General features: G+C 34.6%; 1 protein-coding gene across 3 annotated transcripts in view; it reads left to right on the top strand.

Annotated features, from left to right (window-relative positions):
* The window catches only part of Slc16a7 (solute carrier family 16 member 7), a 144,292-nt gene extending 131,751 nt beyond the window's left edge, over positions 1-12,541 (top strand). For all 3 annotated transcript variants that reach the window (XM_042698675.1, XM_042698677.1, XM_042698676.1), the window contains 3 exons: positions 4,464-4,607; positions 7,849-8,661; positions 10,332-12,541. In XM_042698675.1, the coding sequence (XP_042554609.1) occupies positions 4,464-4,607; positions 7,849-8,661; positions 10,332-10,600 (1,226 nt within the window). In that variant the 3' untranslated portion in view covers positions 10,601-12,541. The remainder of the gene's footprint in view (positions 1-4,463; positions 4,608-7,848; positions 8,662-10,331) is intronic.
* The last annotated feature ends 5,682 nt before the right edge of the window (positions 12,542-18,223 follow it).

Below are 18,223 nucleotides of genomic sequence, written 5' to 3'. Positions count from 1 at the left end.
ATTTGAGTCCTTATCAAGAAAATGTGGTATATGGGGCTAGGAAGGTGGCTCAGTGGTAGAGTGCTTGCCTTGCGTGCCTGAGGCCATGGGTTCAATTCCTCAACACCACATAAGCAAAAAGAAAAAAGCTGGAAGTGGCGCTGTGGCTCAAGTGGTAGAGTGCTAGCCTTGAGCTGAAGAGCTGAGGGACAGCGCCCAGGCCCCACGACTGGACCAAAAAATAAAAAAGAAAAAGAAAAAGAAAATGTGGTATATTTACGCAATGGAATTCTATGCCTCCATCAGAAAGAATGACATTGTCCCATTTGTTAGGAAATGGAAAGACTTGGAAAAAATTATATTAAGTGATGTAAGCCAGGCCCGAAGAAACATAGGTCCCATGGTTTCCCTTATTTGCAATAACTAGTATATGTCTAGACAAGCAGAAACGGTCAGATAAGTTGATGTTAGGCGAAATGAACCCCAAAATAAGAATTCAAATGTGTTTTCTTTCTTGCAATTTTTCAACTTAAAATTTTATTTGCAACTACTATAAATTAGAAAAGTTTTATGACATCCTATAAACGTTTACTCTTAAGGGAGAAAGCGCTTTGACTATTCCTAATAGATCACTTACAAAGTGATAGCATTTTGCTAGAAAAGGATTATATATGAATTACATAAATACATCCTTAAAGGGCATCAATCAACGAAAGTATATAACAGAATAAAAACATTTTATTAAAATTAGAACTTTCATTACATCTCGATTGATGGTTCTATAGAAGTTATAAATGCTTTTTTATCTGCCAACACATCTAGATCTATTTTTTTTCTTCTATTTTTAGTGACTATCCTTAATATCAAAAAGTAAGGAAAGAAGCTTTGATGTGGTTATCTTGGCCTATAGATATAATTATTTGCAATATGCTGCAAGTTGTAGTATGATTAATAGACTAGGCTCAATTTTAAATTTATGCAACTTAGGCAATCACATTTATATAGTAATTAATTATGCTATATGCCCATTTGTTTGTACTAAATTCACCACATAGAAAATGGAATATGTAATACAAATAAACTTGAGGATATCTCCTTTTTAGTAGTCCAAATAATTGATTAATAATGCTTGTGAATCCATTCTCAGTTTATTACTCATAATAATGTATGTCACTGCTTAAAATTCACTTCTTACATTGATCACTTACGATGATACATTGAGGATTATGGCTGGGCTTTATTATTTTTTTCTTGTTGTGAATTAACTCCTCTTTACAAAGAGCTTATGACATGGAGCATTGAATTGAATTCAATTAAACTAAATTAAATTGAATGAGTTAAGTAATTTTGAGGAAAGGAACAGAAATGGAATACCATGAAACATCCACACCTAAATTTAATAATTAATCAAAGCAAATTTATTATGACTTTTTCTCACTCAAAACGATTTGAATTTACCTATGTGTATTTAATGAGGATAGCAATTTCTTAAACCCTATGTATATGTTATTATAACACTTATGAATAATTTATCTTAATAGCTCTTCAAGGGAGAGTGCTCCATTAAGGGCAAAATTTTCTTTTCACCAACCTTGCACAACTCTTTTTGAGTTTTTTTCAACACATTGAATAGAGCTCTCTTTCAAATGGCCTTTCAGTGTATAATTATGTCCATTATTTCAAACACAAAATTTTGTATTCTGTTCTGGAGTGATAACTTTCTACCTTTCTAAAATTATATTATTAATAGTTATGTTGCATGGAACAATATGAGCATCTTAGTGAATGAAACTCTATATGTGTTAAATACTATCCATGTAGATAATTCCCAAATGCACAGGATAGTATTTAATAAAATTTTAAGTTACATTATTAGGTAAAAAAACATACACACACACACATTTTTTTCCAGACCATGCTGGTGTGAGAATTGCGATCTCACCTGGCATTTATTTTCCTTGAAGTAATGTCTTTAGTTGCAGATGACATAGAATTTTAAGTTATGGAAAAAATATCAAAGCAACCATTGACACATTGATAGGCTATATAAAATAATGTGTTTTTTTTTTTAACTGAATCTCAGATAAGCTTAATTATTAAAATGCTGAGCTACTATTTTTTTTTTTTTTTGGTTGGTCATGGGGCCTGAACTCTGGGCCTGGGTGCTGTCCCTCAGCTCTTCACCTCAAGTCTAGTGCTTTACCACTTGAGCCACTTCTGGCTTTTTCTGCTTATATGGTGCTGAGGAATCAAACCCAGGGCCTCATGCATGCAAGGCAAGCACTCTACCACTGAGCCACCTTCCAGCCCTTGAGCTGCTATTTTATGAAACTTCAAGACAGGAAATAATTCTGCCAAAGTAAGACATAATGCTTTGTTATATAGAGAGATTAGTTTTGTGACACATAGTTTTGTTGGATTTAATGAAGTTTTGATGATTTTAATGATTTAGTCACTCCCGATTGTTTTTATACTTGCACACAAACACATGCATTCACAAACACACAGAAATACATACAGATTGGAAAATAATAGGCTAAATAAACTGGCTAAAGCATTTCTAAACTTCTTCTTATTCAGTATCTGACTCAGTCCTCAATACGTATCATTCACACACAAAATGTTGTCTTTGCCAGTGAGGTAACATGTCCTAAAAGAGATCCAATTTTACAATTTCACATAAACTACTCCACATATTCTATAATGTTTGATGTTGCTACTTTCTTGACTTTCCAGAATCTGTCAACAGATTGTTTAGGTAAAAGTCAAAATTTATTTTCATATGTCTATTTCAAATGCTTTGTAAAATGATTGATTACCATTAGAAGGATTACTCATGGACCACACAAGTCATGGGAAAATATCTAAATTCAAGTGTGCAAAAGCTATGATAGCTACCCTCATACCTATAACTGACATAAACAGATGTTGGGAAAGTCCATCTAATGTAGAACATTGTTTTTCTAAAATAATTTGAAGTAAAAGCAGTGTCTTAGAATGTTGAAAATCTTTTCCATTAAAATTTGAATGGTGCCCCATGGATTCCACTCCCAGGTTACTCCAGCTGATCCAAAACTTTGGCAAAGTAGCAGGATATAAAATTAACCCTCAAAAATCTATAGCTTTTCTGTATGCTAATAATGAGAAAAGCACGGCTGAAATCAGGAAAGCAACTCCAATTGTAATAGCCCCACAAAAAATAAAATACCTAGGAGTTAATTTAACTAAAGAAGTGAAGAACCTCTATGATGAAGACTTTAAAAACCTGAACAAGGAAATTAAAGCAGAACTAAGGAAGTGGAAAAACTTCATATGCTCCTGGATTGGGAGGATTAACAACGTGAAAATGGCAATACTGCCAAAGGCTATCTACAAATTCAATGCAATACTTGTCAATATCCCAACCTCATTCTTCAATGAAATAGAAGATGATGCTAAACCAAATGAACCCCAAGATAGGGACACAAGAGGTTTTGTCTTTGTTGCTGTTGTTTTTAACGTACTTATTATGTACGGTGTGATTTTTTTTGTTTCTTTTGTATGTTCTTCCCCCACGGTATAACCCCTGTTTTCATTGTATTTGATCCAGTCCCCTACATCTTGTATATACATTTTTCTAATTTGGGGAGGGGAAGGGAAATAACAAAATGCTGAAATAAGGATACAGGGCAACCTACTGTAACAATGAGATATACAAGACACTATGTTGAAAATGAACTTTACAGCTTGGTGGGGGGAGAAGTTGGAGAGATGGGGAGGGAAGGTATGGTAGGGGGAAAAACAAAGGGGAAGTGTACTCATTACCTTGCTCATGTAACTGTAAGCCCTTGTACAGTATTTTTGCAATAAAAAATATATAAAAATTTGAATGGTGATAATCATAACAAGCTATATATTAGAGACTTGTAATTTATTATCTCATGTACATTCTTATATGATGAGAAATAACCAACAATTGGGAGGCAATTGGAAGGCCAGGGCAGAAGAATTTCTTAATGTCTCTGTCCAGACAACACAGTGGGACTCTGGCTCAAGAACTAAAACACAATAATAACCCAGCTTGTACTGCTAGCTGCTCAGGAGGCTATGAGCTGAGAATTACAGTTCAAAGCCAGCCCAGGCAGGGAAGTCTGTGAGACTAATCTTTAATAAACAAAAAAAGCTGGAAGTCGAGCTGTGGCTCAAATGGCAGAGTTCTAGCCTTGATCAAAATAGCTCAGAGGCAGCACTCAAGCCCTGAGTTCAAGCCCCAGCATCCACATAAAATAATGGTACTACTACTACTGCTACTACTATTACTACTAGTAATAATCTATCAAACCAACTATAGTTAAGTATTGAAAAGTCCTCTTTATGTTCCATGTAAACTAATCTTTTCCTTTGATCATTGAAACATGATTTCCCAGCTTTCAAAATTAACAAAGATTGAGGATAAAGAAATGAACTGAAATGCAACTGAATATTTCTTAATATCTTCTCTTCAGGTCCCATCAGTAGCATTTTGGTGAATAAATATGGCAGCCGGCCAGTGGTGATAGTTGGAGGTTTATTATGCTGTTTGGGAATGGTGCTGGCTTCCTTCTGTAACAGTGTAATACAGCTTTACCTCACCGTGGGCTTCATCGGAGGTAAGCTATGTTTGGTGTTCAGCTGATTTTCTTTTCTATTTTGTTGGTCATGGGACTTGAACTCAGGGCCTGGGTGCTATCCCCAAGCTTTACCACTCAGGGCTAGTGCTCTATCACTTTGAGCCACAGCTCTTCTTCCAGGTTTCAGATAGTTGATTGGAGACAAGAATCTCATGGACTTTCCTGCCTAGACTGGCTTGGAATAGCAATCCTCAGATCTCAGCCTCCTGAGTTGTTAGGACTACAGGCGTGAGCCAGTAGCACCTGGCTCAAGATCTTCTTAACACTTTTCTTAAAGTTCCCTAGAAAGAAAGAACAACAGATAAATTGTCTTGCTTGTATTTAAAAGCAGTGCTACTGCCAACTATTTTAAAATCTAGTACATATGAATATTATCTATGGTATAGTCAAACATTTCACTTCCAAAGTCAGATCAGATGATTATAGATTATCATATAAATAATGGAATGAAAACAGCTTTATTTTTATTTCTTCACTGTTTTGCCCTTCAAGCCAGTTGAAGTTGGATTGTGAACAGATTTCCTAATATGATTTCTTAAAAAATAAACTCATTTTTCATTGTTTACCCTATTTCTGAGTGTCTGATTTAGCACCAATAATATATTTAAAATGGTATGAAAGAGGTATTTTCTAGATATGCTCCTTTAACTTCAACAACAACAACAACAACAAGAATATACTGTTCCTTGAGATAGAGCTTGTAAGCTTTGACCCGAGTTTTTCTTTAGTAAGGAAAACTTGATGAGGCTGTTTCTCACTGAACACAAGTATTCAAAATGATGTACTTCCACTTTATTTCCATTATCTCATGCACAGCAGTGATTCTCTCAAACACACCTAAAACTTGTACATTTTGAAAGCACTATTTTTATTTACGTGCACAATAAAAGCCCTTTTAAAAATTATACCTTCAAATTTTAAAGGAAAAAATTGGATTTTTGTACATTAAAGTAGTTTAATCTTGTTCCAATGTCCATGGATGAATAAATAGTAGTGTTTTTCCATTTGAAAGTTTCGATCACTCTATCTTTACATTCATTTGATGAGAGAGAATAAAAAGATGTATTAAGGTCGGTAGTAATCTGGAGAGAGGGGGCATGCTTATTATCCAAGCATCAGGAAGACTGTGACAGGAGAATTGGCATTTAAGGCCAGACTGGGCTTCAAAAATAGAAAAAAGATACATATCATCATAATAATGATAAAAAAGTCTTTCCCTTTATTCCCTAACCACATCTCTCTGCCTTTTGAGTATAGCAAGACACTTTTTGATGTTTGTAAATGAAAATCTTATGTCTAAGAAGGGTCTGAGTGGCAGGAAGGACCTTTGTTTTTTTTAAGCATTCCAACCACATTGAATTTGACTATAGAAATCAGAGCAAGATATAATAGAAGATGATTTTACTCTCTCAATACCAGAGGTATCAATAGAATTCATTCCACCTATAGTTTCATTCCTGTGGGTCTAAGAAAGGCTTGATACTTTTAGAGGAAAGAACTGTATCAATCCAAGAGGGTTTTTGAAAATAGATAGACTTAGCTGTCAAACCTGGCTCAGTGTATACTACCTGTGTGATCCTGGCTATGTTAGCATCCTTACACCTCTTGTCCCATTGTCTATGATTTAGGGCAAATGATAATTGCTTTCTTATGATGTTGAATGAGTAATGTACAAAATGCTTTGGAGAGTATCTAGCATTTTGCAATTTATTTTTTTTAATTAGCAAACAGTAATCATAATGACACATATAACATCATGTCATTCTGGAACTCACTCCATTTCAGCAACACACATTTTTGTTGGCAAGTGAACTGGAGCTGAGGAAATCTGAAGTGCAGGACAAATAAACACATGAGCCAGGGCAGAGTTGCAACCACTGATTTCAAGCATTACATTTATTTTACAAAGTCAGAAAGTGAAATAGATGGGAGCTCCTGCCAAATGAAAATGAAATTACCACAGATGGCACAAGACACAAATTCCAAGGGTCAGAGTAGGGAAGGAGAGTAAAAGATAAAGATACAGATAGTTTCTGAAACATAATATTTGGGTGCTACCTTAGGGTCTTCCATTTACAAGCTACTTAACCAAAAGCTGGTCAGTTTTATTAACTAAGTGTTTTACATCTTGCAGGTATGTTGAGGTATGTTTTCAATTTCTCAGCTTGTAGAGACATTCTACTCATAAACAATGTTCATATGAAAGGGTTGGAGTAAGTATAAACTTGTATTCCCTAAAACTTGAATACTTCACCACTTTGCAAAACTTTTTCAATGTAGGTAAATTAGTAAACCAATCATTCTTATGGCTCTATTCCCTGCAATAAGGCAGAATAATAACTAGGGTAAGGGTAAAAAAGAAGTGGCTGATATAAACCCAGTTTATACACTTTTTAAAGGACTTTATTCATTACTATTGCTAAATAGTGATTTGGTGAAATGCATGACATAATTTGTGTCTCAAAGGCAAAACTCAACACTGCAAAATAATTCCTAAATAGTTGGAACTTTGGCTTATACAAACCATCCGTTTTAATCCCTGAAATGTATCTTGCAAGCAGCATTAAGAAACAAAATCTTATTTAATTAGCAAATGTGTGTATGTATACACATTGAATTTGGAATGTAAGGAATGTAAAGCAAGAAATTAATAGCACAAATTTATAATACTTTTATTAAAATTATTTTCATGATTTTTTTGAGAGAAATATCTGTGGGGCAATTCAAGATTGCTATAAATTACAATCATCTTGGTCTGGTCACATTATATCAGCTGTGCAATTAAAAACATTTTTTTCATTTTCGAATTTCATTGTTCTTGACAGAGAAGCAAAATTATATCATGAACTTATTTTAATGAACTGACTCTATGAACTTATTTATTATGAGTTGGGATGATTTGTGAAAGTAATTGATTTTAATTAATAACTAATATTTTTATCCTCCTTTCATTCAATCCTATGATTTTCTTTTGTACATTGCTTTTATCCTTATACTTTAAATTGAAGAAATAAACAGCAGGCATATTGGGTGTCCAAGAAACCATTTTAGTGTTTTATAATTGCATTTATACTTGTACTGTTTAATCCTTACTCCCGGTTACTGCCTTTGTGGCTTTGCCTTATCCACTTGAACAGACTCATTGAAGATTCGTGTCTTTTTGTGAATGGCGTAATATGTTTGTATCTCTTTCCTCTCCCTTTTGTCTTGTTCCTTTTAGGTTTAGGTTTAGCCTTCAACCTGCAACCGGCCTTGACAATAATTGGCAAATATTTCTATATGAAACGACCTATTGCAAATGGGCTGGCCATGGCCGGAAGTCCTGTTTTCTTAAGTACATTGGCTCCTTTCAATCAGTTCCTTTCTAATACTTACGGTTGGAAGGGCGGCTTCTTGATTTTAGCAGCTATATTTTTGCATGCCTGTGTGGCTGGGGCTCTTATGAGGCCCATTGGCCCCAAACAAACTAAGCCCAAAAATAAGACTGACATAAGCAAAGAAGATCCAAGTATGCAGAAGACCAAAACAAAGAAATCAGCAAGTGAAAAAATCAATAAATACTTAGACTTATCGCTGTTCAAGCACCGAGGATTTTTGATATATTTATCTGGAAATGTTATTATGTTTCTGGGATTTTTTGCTCCCGTTATCTTCTTGGCTCCCTATGCGAAAGACAGGGGAATAGATGAGTACTCAGCTGCATTTCTGCTGTCTGTGATGGCTTTTGTGGATATGTTTGCTCGTCCTCTTGGAGGGTTGATTGCAAACTCCAAATTGGTCCGACCCCGGATCCAGTACTTCTTAAGTTTAGCGGTCATGTTCAACGGCTTATGCCATCTCCTGTGCCCGCTGGCCCAGTCCTACACCACTCTAGTGCTCTATGCCGTGTTTTTTGGCTACGGATTTGGAAGTGTTAGTAGCGTTCTCTTTGAAACTCTCATGGACCTCGTGGGTGCGACCAAGTTTTCCAGTGCTGTGGGACTGACCACCATTATAGAATGTGGCCCAGTTCTGCTTGGCCCTCCTATTGCTGGTAAGACTATTTCTCAGAACAGAAAGCAACACCAAGATGCAACCATTCATTAACAGAGGCTCTCTTTACATTGAATCACGTGACCTGTGTAATACTAATTGCCTAAAAGTCCGTGGAGAAGTTTAATTTCAGATTTAATCACTTATTTTAAAAATCACATACTTAGTTGATTTTAAGGCTAATTTGTTTTTATAGTCTGGCTCCATGTAATAAGAACTTTAGTTAATCTAACTTGAGAACTTAGGTGAGATTTATAACTAGTAGCACAATTTTCAAGATCTTTATCCATCTCCATGGATAAAGAAGTGACATTGCAGTTGTAAAGGGTGTGGAATCTGGTAGTCCACACTGGACTGTGCTCATTTACAAACAACTATTATAGGAACAGAAATGTTCACTAACTTTAGAAAAACAAAAATGGGATGCAATATTGATTATGCTTATGTCTTGTTAAGTTAAACAAACTTATTCTATCCTCTTCTAATTAAAAATATTATTTAAATAGTAAGTATTTTGAGCAACTAAATTGAATATGAAGCAACTGACAACACTCTAGTCAGAATGCTAGAGGATCTTAACTAAAGACACGGACTTCCAAGCTCTACATTGGAACCTCTTAGAATGCATTTGATAAGTAGTATGCACACACTGTGTGTGTGTGCATCAAGTTTTGCTCATATAATTATTAAAATTAAGCAAAACTAAGTATTAGCTAGAAATGTTTATACACACATATATACAATGCATATATATATATATATATATATGTGTGTGTGTGTGTGTGTGTGTGTGTTTAGTAGTTGTACAAAGGGGTTTCAATTTAACCTGGCAGTTTGTGAGTACAATGTATTTTGACAAACATCACCTGTTTCATCATTCTTCCCTATCTGTTCTAACCTCCATGCTATGGCACTAGGCTCTTTCTTAAATGGTCTCAATGGTTAAACAGAACAAACAGGTCTTTCCTGATGGTTTTGGCCTCAATACTATTGACATAGTAAAGCCTGTGATTTCCCAGAAAATGGCAGAGCACTTAACTAGGATGCTTGGTGAAGCCACTTTGCAGAGTAGTGAACAATAGTGTGATGCAGAGAGATCTCTATTATAGTAATAGACTCTGTCATGCACTGACTGTAACTATGGTCTGATGACTTCAAAATGGTGATAGATCATAAGGATCAAAGAGGTCTTATGACAAAGTGCTCAGCCAAGTGATAAATACTAGACATTCAGTCAACATTAAGCCATGTTAGGAACTATCTGAAAGCCTCTCGGACTTTCTTAAACAATGCACTTGTTTCCTCTTTTTCGAAGAGAAAAAGCATAAGACAAAGGAATCTCAATGCTGTAAATCTATCTCTATCTTTATGCATGGGTATGGAAACATAGCCCGTTCTTCTACGTATTTCTGAGGATATAAACACACAGATGCCCAGTTTCTCTTTGTAATGGGTGAGGGGTTATTTCTTAATAAACTGAATGTATCCATAATGCTACAGATGCCTTATATACCTTTACCAAACATCTATAGGTGTCCTAGACTAGAATATTTTTCTTGATCAATAGTAATTTGATATAAATATAAAATGTGCAATTTGGGGAAAGGTTTATATAAAAGCTTTATCATTTAGTAGCTGTACTATGTTAAAAGAGTATTCCTTGTCTCATAGGTAAGTTGGTGGATATAACTGGAGACTATAAATACATGTATATAGCCAGCGGTGCCATCGTGTTAATTGCAAGCTTATGGCTACTCATTGGCAATGCCATCAACTACAGACTTCTTGATAAGGAAAGGAAGAAGGAACTGGAAAGGAAGAAGACAAATACTCCTGAGTCCAGAGAGACTGAGCCCTTGAGCAAAGCTCCACAAGATGAAGTTACCGTCAAAATTTCCAAACCAGGGAATGTTCTGCCAGAAAGAGAAACTAATATCTAATAAGAATCACCTCTCTGATTTTTCTGTTTATAGGAGTTTGTTTTTCTTTTTTAAACTATTGGAAAGATTTTTTTTTGCATGTGTGGAAACAGGAGTCACAAGAACAGAATGACAACTATAAATTAAAAAAAAATACTTGGGCAGTTCAGTTTTGAGATTATCTACACAAAGAATTCATGAAGTGCATCATTGCCATTCCTTGATGCACGATGTGGCAGTTAAAAGAAGAATTTGAACATCTTTCAGTAATTTCCATTGCTGGTTATAGAAAGATCTGGATCCAAAACCCCTGGGCAATTAGTTCAAATTAGGTTTAATCTCATATAATAAACCTCTTCACAGTTCAGTTTTTAGTTGACATAAAAAACGTGAAATAGAATTGAGAGGAATTATTTCTTTCATCATACACACACACACACACACACACACACACACACACACACACACACACACACACCCTATTACACAAATATGTGAACAGATCATTTGTAAAAACGAGATAAATGAATTAAAAAAATTACCATTGTCATTTTCTAGGTGAAACAAAATCCAAGGATACAAAAGAAACACATTTGTATGCAGTTTTACAATGTGGATTTTAAAGATCTGCACATAAATTATAGCACAGGTGATTCTATAAAAAGAAAATTTGCATAAATAGGCGGGAGTAAAATAATAAGTAGATCCATTCCTGTACCATCATTTCTGAGCACTTTAAGACCCAATGGATCCACGCACACTATTTCCTTGAGTATCACCTTTAGTAGTCAGTGCTAGAGACCAGAACCAACCCCAAGTCGTCACTTACCTAATGTCACTTACCTAATGTGCTAATCAAATTAACAAGTCTGAATGACCTCTAGCATTGAACTGTATCTACTGACTAGAAAAAAATGATAGTGCTTAATCTAGAAAATAATTTTAAAAAATAACCTTCTTTCTTTTTCTTTTAACTACTGTCTCTTTTAACTAGTCCTCAATCCAGATTCAATGTTGCACTGAAATACCAAGAGAATAAACTTGAATTATAGTAAGACAGGTTTATAAATAGACCAAATCCTGTTTGTTCCCACACATAGCAGTGATGCAGTTACTGTTATGAATGGTAATACATACAAGTTCAGCTGATAAAGGATGTTTTCTTTTTCTTTTTGAGCGAGCTTAGAGTTTGCTCAGCTTCCTTCCTCCCTTCCCTAGAAAGCAAAAACCGAAAACAAACTACAAGCAGGCCTTTTACTCAGCCACTTAAGATGCCTAGCCTTTCAGGAACGGCAACATTTGAAAATTCTGCCCTCTACTGGCGATACTTCCCTCTGCCTGAGAGCATAGCCAGGCAACTGAAAAAGGCTTCTAGAAATTATGGCTGTTTATGTGACTTGGCATGGATAGTAAGGAGCTTCAAATATGGCAACCCAGGATAATTTAGCAGTTACTTATTTCTTAACTACACGAAACCATCTGGAAATTGGAATCTTTCGAATACTTGACTGGTCCTGGCTTTGAAAACTTATAAATACCATAAGCAAAATTACCAATATTTATACCTACGAATCCGAAGTTTAATATTATGATGAATAAAAAGCACCTAGTGCTTTCTGAAGTGATATTACTCTTACGATAGCCAACAAACTCTGCTGTTCATTTTTTTTCTTTTACAGTATAGTAGAAGCAGGAACTATTCTTATTTATCATGAGATTATACCTGGGTACCAAACTTTTGCAATAGTTAACGTAAAGGATTTTATTTTGATTCACAAAAGTTATGCACTATCTATGTTGCTGATATTTAAGAAGCAATATAAGATATATAACATTCATATAAAATACAAGTTTTTTTCATTTAACATTTGCTTATTTTGCGTATGAAAGGATGTTTGTATTTTTTAAGTAATAAAATAAGATGTGCCAATATCATAAGTAAATGAATCAGGAAAAATAGGAGAGTATATAGTTGGTTTTTTTAATTGTTTCATCCAGTCTTGAATTAGCTATTTTGTATGATTAGTGCTTTTGTATTCAGCTCTGACTAGACTTGTCATAAGAAAAGCAATGCTATTGTTGTATACCATCCCTCCAATCATAATCATTTTTAAAAAATCCTTCACACATAATACAGACAGTAAGCCCTAGAAGAAACAAAGAACAAAATAAAAGGTTTTAGGTGTAGGGCTGTAACCTGATCCTTTCCAAGCTCTGCTAGTAGAGGACATGCCGCATGATGGATTCGACCTAGTGAGTAGTTAATGTACTTACTGAAGAGGCAAGTCAAACAAATTTACAGTTGTTTTGCTGTTCTTTGGTTGCCTTATTAACTCTTCAATTCCAATGTGGACTCTATTAACTTGTTAGAAAAGGAGAATGCAGTTTCACGGCTAGGAATGTCAGCCACAGTCATACGTGACAGTAGCCCAACATGAAGTTACACACACACACACACACACACACACACACACACGTATGTATTAATTCCCACACACACGATGAAAAATGCAGCCATACAGACTGGAAATAGCAACATAAATCAGGTTCAGATTTGCTCCAACACAATTATAAATTACTTCTTTATTCTTCCTACCCTTTGCACTTCAGGGAGGATTTGATGCTTTAAGAGAATCTTTCAAATATGAGAAAAATATATTGACCTAGAACTTTTGTTATTGTGTAGTCATATAAGTAAAAGGAGAAACATAGTTGTAGCGATGTCTGCATAGTTAGTGCTGAACATATGTTTTTTCTTAAAGCACACCAGATTTTAGACGTTCAAAACACAAAGCCAAATCATACCATTAAAATTTCTAAGCCCCATTCTCCATTATGAAATTGCATGAAAGGAAATTTGTCGTAAAATGCCCAAATAATTCATAATCACTACCTAATTTACGTGTGCTGCTATTTGTGAGCACCCCAGGTTTTTCACTATTGAGCCTTAAATATTCCTTAACAATTTTTGAATAGAACATTGAGTATGGACTTGTCCTGGCCCATCCCCATTCTCTTTCTGGATCATTTTTGTGTCCAGTCAGGAAGAGAGTCTGATATGCTTCACAAAAATCTCAGACAAAATCATGTCACTCATATTTGACTTCCTTAGTTCCAAGTTCCAGCAACTTTATGGTACATACTCAGCACCAATAAGTAAAACATTTAGCTTTGATTTGTTCAGATGTGCACCTTCATAATTATTTTCAGCTCATCTTCCTCTGTGTAATATGACAATCAAGCATAATAAAGATCCGGGCGTGATGGCTCATGACACGAAACTGCAGCACTCAGGAGCTCAAGAGGCTCCAGAGGCCCAGGGAGGCTCAGGATTGTGAGTGCCACACTATGTTAGGCTACTTAGTGAGACACTATTTAAGAGATTGGACGGTGGAGAGGGAGAGAAAGAAAGAGACAGGGAGGGAGAAATGTTATACAGAGGTTATAAAATTGTGGAAATAATTGATCTACCAGTTGAAATTTACTTCAAACACCTTCAAAAATACCCTCTCATCCTTAGAATATTTCAGACCATTAGTAAAATAAAATAAAAATGATCCGTGTTAGGCTTTAAATGAATGGAAGAAAGGGATGTTGTCTACATCATATCTTTTAGAATTCAAGCCAAAGCTGAGGTGAAAGTTACTAATAATGTAAGCAAGGAGGAAAACAAAAATCTGCTGTACTAAGATGCTCAGAAAATCCCCCTTACATTACAAAATAGAGTGGGCCTGAAGCAAAATTTTAACTCAGGTTTATCTAAAAGTGGGAACAACCTCCCCATACACGTGCAAGAGCCCCAAGTTGATAAAAAGAGAGATACTAACCTGTAAACACTACATGATAAATAGATTAGATTTAACTGAAATTTGTGTTATGATTTTAGTATGTATTAGAGACTGCATTTGCTATAAATGAAATTAATTTTAAATTATCTGCATTTGTGGTGAATGTAAATTATCCCAAATAATACTAGTTATTAACTAGTCATAATTGCTTTAATAAAACTTTCTTATTATCAAAATAATGATATATTTATGTGACACAGGCATAAACACATTTGCCCTAAATTTGGATTAAAAAGAAAATGTTATTCTAAGAGAGTCCTATATTGATTATTATTGTGCAAAAATAAGAACTAGAGACTGTAATACATTATATGTAGAAATTCAAGCACCGCCTCACTTTTTTGCTTATCCCATGCTACCATAAAATATTTTTTGAGATTCAAAATTGTTTACCTCATCAAATACCCATACTTACTTTTAGTTTAATCAGTACAGTTTTCCCATAATTCTCATATTTCAAGTTTCTCTGAACATCCATATTGTTCTTTTGTTTTATTTTTTTAAAGCCATTATTGCTTTCGTCTAGACATTTGAAGTCCTTAGAATGTACTTTCCTTATCTCTGTTGAAGAGGTGCACTGGTTTCTTGATCCATGATATGTCTGGTCTTAATTTTTTTGTATTCTATAACAAAGGCTTTAGTAAAGCCAACCACATGTAATTTTGACCATGACTACTTATTACAAATACTGGAACTTCTGAAATTACAATAGGCTTCCTAGATAGGGAGATGTTTATATGCTAAAAGAGTTTTACGTCAGCGTAAATTTTCTTTGTGCAAGAGAAATTGAATGTGAGTCTAAGGAATCTGAAAAAGCCAACACTCTGCTTGTGGCACTTACTTATGCTGAATGTTTCTAGTATTCTTAAAGTGCCTAACAATGTTGAGAAATGGAGCTTGCAATATTACCATTGGCCATTGTCATATATGTTCAATGTCTGATGACATCTCAGACATATAATGCCCAGTAAATTTCTCTCACTACGGTAGTCTTCAACCCATCATTAAAACTGCTCATATGAAAGACTAAAACTTTGACTTCTCTCACTCATTAAAAAAAAAGGATTTTGAAATCTATACATCCATCTGCATCAACATATTTGAAAATCTAAAAATGCACTTCGTAGCTGAGTCCCAATTATCAGTAGTTGATTACAATGCTTTTATAATCAAAGTCATATCTTTGTTGATATAATTAAAAGATGAACTTTTCTGAATTCATATCTTTTTTATGGTTCTGATTTTTTTGTTCATTCACAATCAAAATTAGTTCTTCACAAGGTAGTCTTTTTTCATCACTTTATGGAAAGGTGGCAAATAACTTACTAATTTTTAGTATTATGAAAGACAATTTAAAAGTTTCTTCTATAACAGCAAAATTAAGCAGATATGGCAGTGACCCCTGTTCTCCCTGCACTAGGGGAGCTGGGGATGATTTCCAGGTGTGCCTAGGTTACCTTGTGAGTACAAGTCCAGCCTGTACTACATAGTGGGGTGCTGTCTCACTAAATCAAATATTGCCTTTTGTTGAGTGCATGGATATTTTTAGGCCCAGTGCTTCTTCCTCCCCCAACTCTGGCTGCCTTGTCTTCCCTCCTTCCCTTTTTGGCTACAATTATTAAAAATATTGTTTTCATTTCATTTTTCCCCTTAAGAATATTTTCATGTAATTATGGAGAATTTTAATATAGAATTTATCAGTCTTTGAGATATAGATGCACTTGATTTTTAGCATGATATCAACATTTTTTTCCAGTCATCTCACATAGTTGTTATGTGAGCAATATTCAAGAGTAATTCAGTAGGCCAATAGTCATTGATCGCAAATTTATTAACATTAAAGGAAGTATTTTTTCTTCACTTGATCAAGCAATTTTTTTGTTTCGTTGTGTTACTTCAATTTGACAAAATAAGCTAGAAAATCTCTGCATGAAAATCACTGAGAGAACACTCTAGAAAAGCATTCTATGTTGGTGAAAAGTGCTTTTTTAGGACGAAAGAATATGATTTTTATCTCATAGGTTCAGGATGGAATTTTAAAACATACTTATGACTGAGACTTTCATTGTGTCTTGTTTTGGGCTATTACTGTTGTTTTACTTTGCTTTGCTTTTATATTTCCATGTGACCGTAAAATGAGTTTTTTGCTGGAGATGTGGCTAGGTGGTAGAGTGCCTACCTAGCAAGCATGAGGCCTTGAATTGAAACCCCACTACTACTAAAATAGATATTTTGCTAGATCTAGTTTATATATGACTTGTTCATTACTGTAATGCAAAGATTTCTGACAGGGTATTTAATTGGTTTTTCTTCTTCTACTTCTTTCTAAGTATGACTATTTCTGGATTCTGTGAGACATAAGCCATGTGAATTAGAATGTTGATGTTCTGAGCATTAGATACCATTATATATTGATTCATACTGTATTGTTTGATATATTCATGTATGAAAATATTTAATTAGTTCATTGTATTTTCTCAACCCTCTAAGCTATATTTTGTTAAATAGCCAAGTTTTCTCACTGTTAGATCAGACCAGATTAAGGGCTTTGCCTAAACATGCCAGTCCTCTGAGTAAATGCAGGGTTGCAGACAGAAGCCAGCTCTTTTTGACTACTAATATGCTTTTATGCTGTTTCCCTGCTTAAGCTACCCTGTTGGTAGTGCTTATCAAACAGTGACTAAAATGTCTTCCTAGAACCACATATGGAATAATGGAATATCCCTTATATTCTAAGAGTGCTCTCTAATCATGCTTTGCAAAAATCACATTTCTAGACTTGATTTGAAAATCATTTTCTGATTCCTAGTGCAGTGTGCAAATAAGGGGCCATAACTATTAGACTAAATGATTTTGCACACATTGTAGTATTTTCAAAGTCAATAATATCCAACCTAGTTCTGTGTTAATAGAAATGTGTCAGTATTCCATCAATTGCTTTTCTGTGCACACCGATGCTTTATTTTGAAAGCTGTGTTCATTTCTTAAAGTAAAACAAAATGTGAGGAATCATTGCCATGGTCTGACTTGAGAATATCTCTTCCTGTAAGAGTTTGAAGGTGTGTTGCCCCTGAACAAGGCCCTACATGGTTCCATTACAGTGTGTACTTACTTTGATAGTGAAATAAAGAGAAAGATAATTTTGGAGGATGCTGGAGAGATGGTCCAGTCAGTTGATTTTATAGGACCTAAATCATGGTTCTACTATGTCATTCTTTCAAAAAGTAACACAAGTTATGAAATAATCCATTTAAATGCCTGTCAGAGTCTGCAAATAGAGAACTGTTGTGTTTGCCTTCTAACAGATGAATGTATTTACAGTGTTTGTGACTAGATCTTGACATATTTATTTATGGAATTTTTTTTTAATATGAAGCAGTTCTGCACTTAGTATATAAGATGTGTAACAAAGTAACCAAAAATGAAAAATAGGTGTCATTTTTCACACAAATATGTATTTCCAGTTAACTAAGTATTATGTGGATGTATTTAAATCAGGAATATATTGTGTTCTTGATCAATGCAATTGTTCCTGCTTCCTTTTTTCAGCAAATGTGTCTAAGTACTGCTTCATTGGCTGCTGCTTGCCTTTCAGCTCTACGGTGATGTTCTGTGGCAAAATGCTCTAGAAAGATATATACTGTTGTCCCTGAGTGTCACTACAGAGCTGATTTGAAAACGTGCTGAATTCCTCTGTGGCAATATGTATTTTGCCTGCAAATTTTGGGTATATTTTCCAGTTCATCTCTTGCTTCCTAGACTGTGAGCTCCTTGTAGAAAAGGACTTAACTTAATG

The sequence above is a fragment of the Dipodomys spectabilis genome, unplaced genomic scaffold, assembly GCF_019054845.1.
Source record: "Dipodomys spectabilis isolate Male_0828 unplaced genomic scaffold, ASM1905484v1 ptg000234l, whole genome shotgun sequence".
NCBI lineage: Eukaryota > Metazoa > Chordata > Mammalia > Rodentia > Heteromyidae > Dipodomys > Dipodomys spectabilis.
This window is presented reverse-complemented; position numbering and strand designations above follow the sequence as displayed.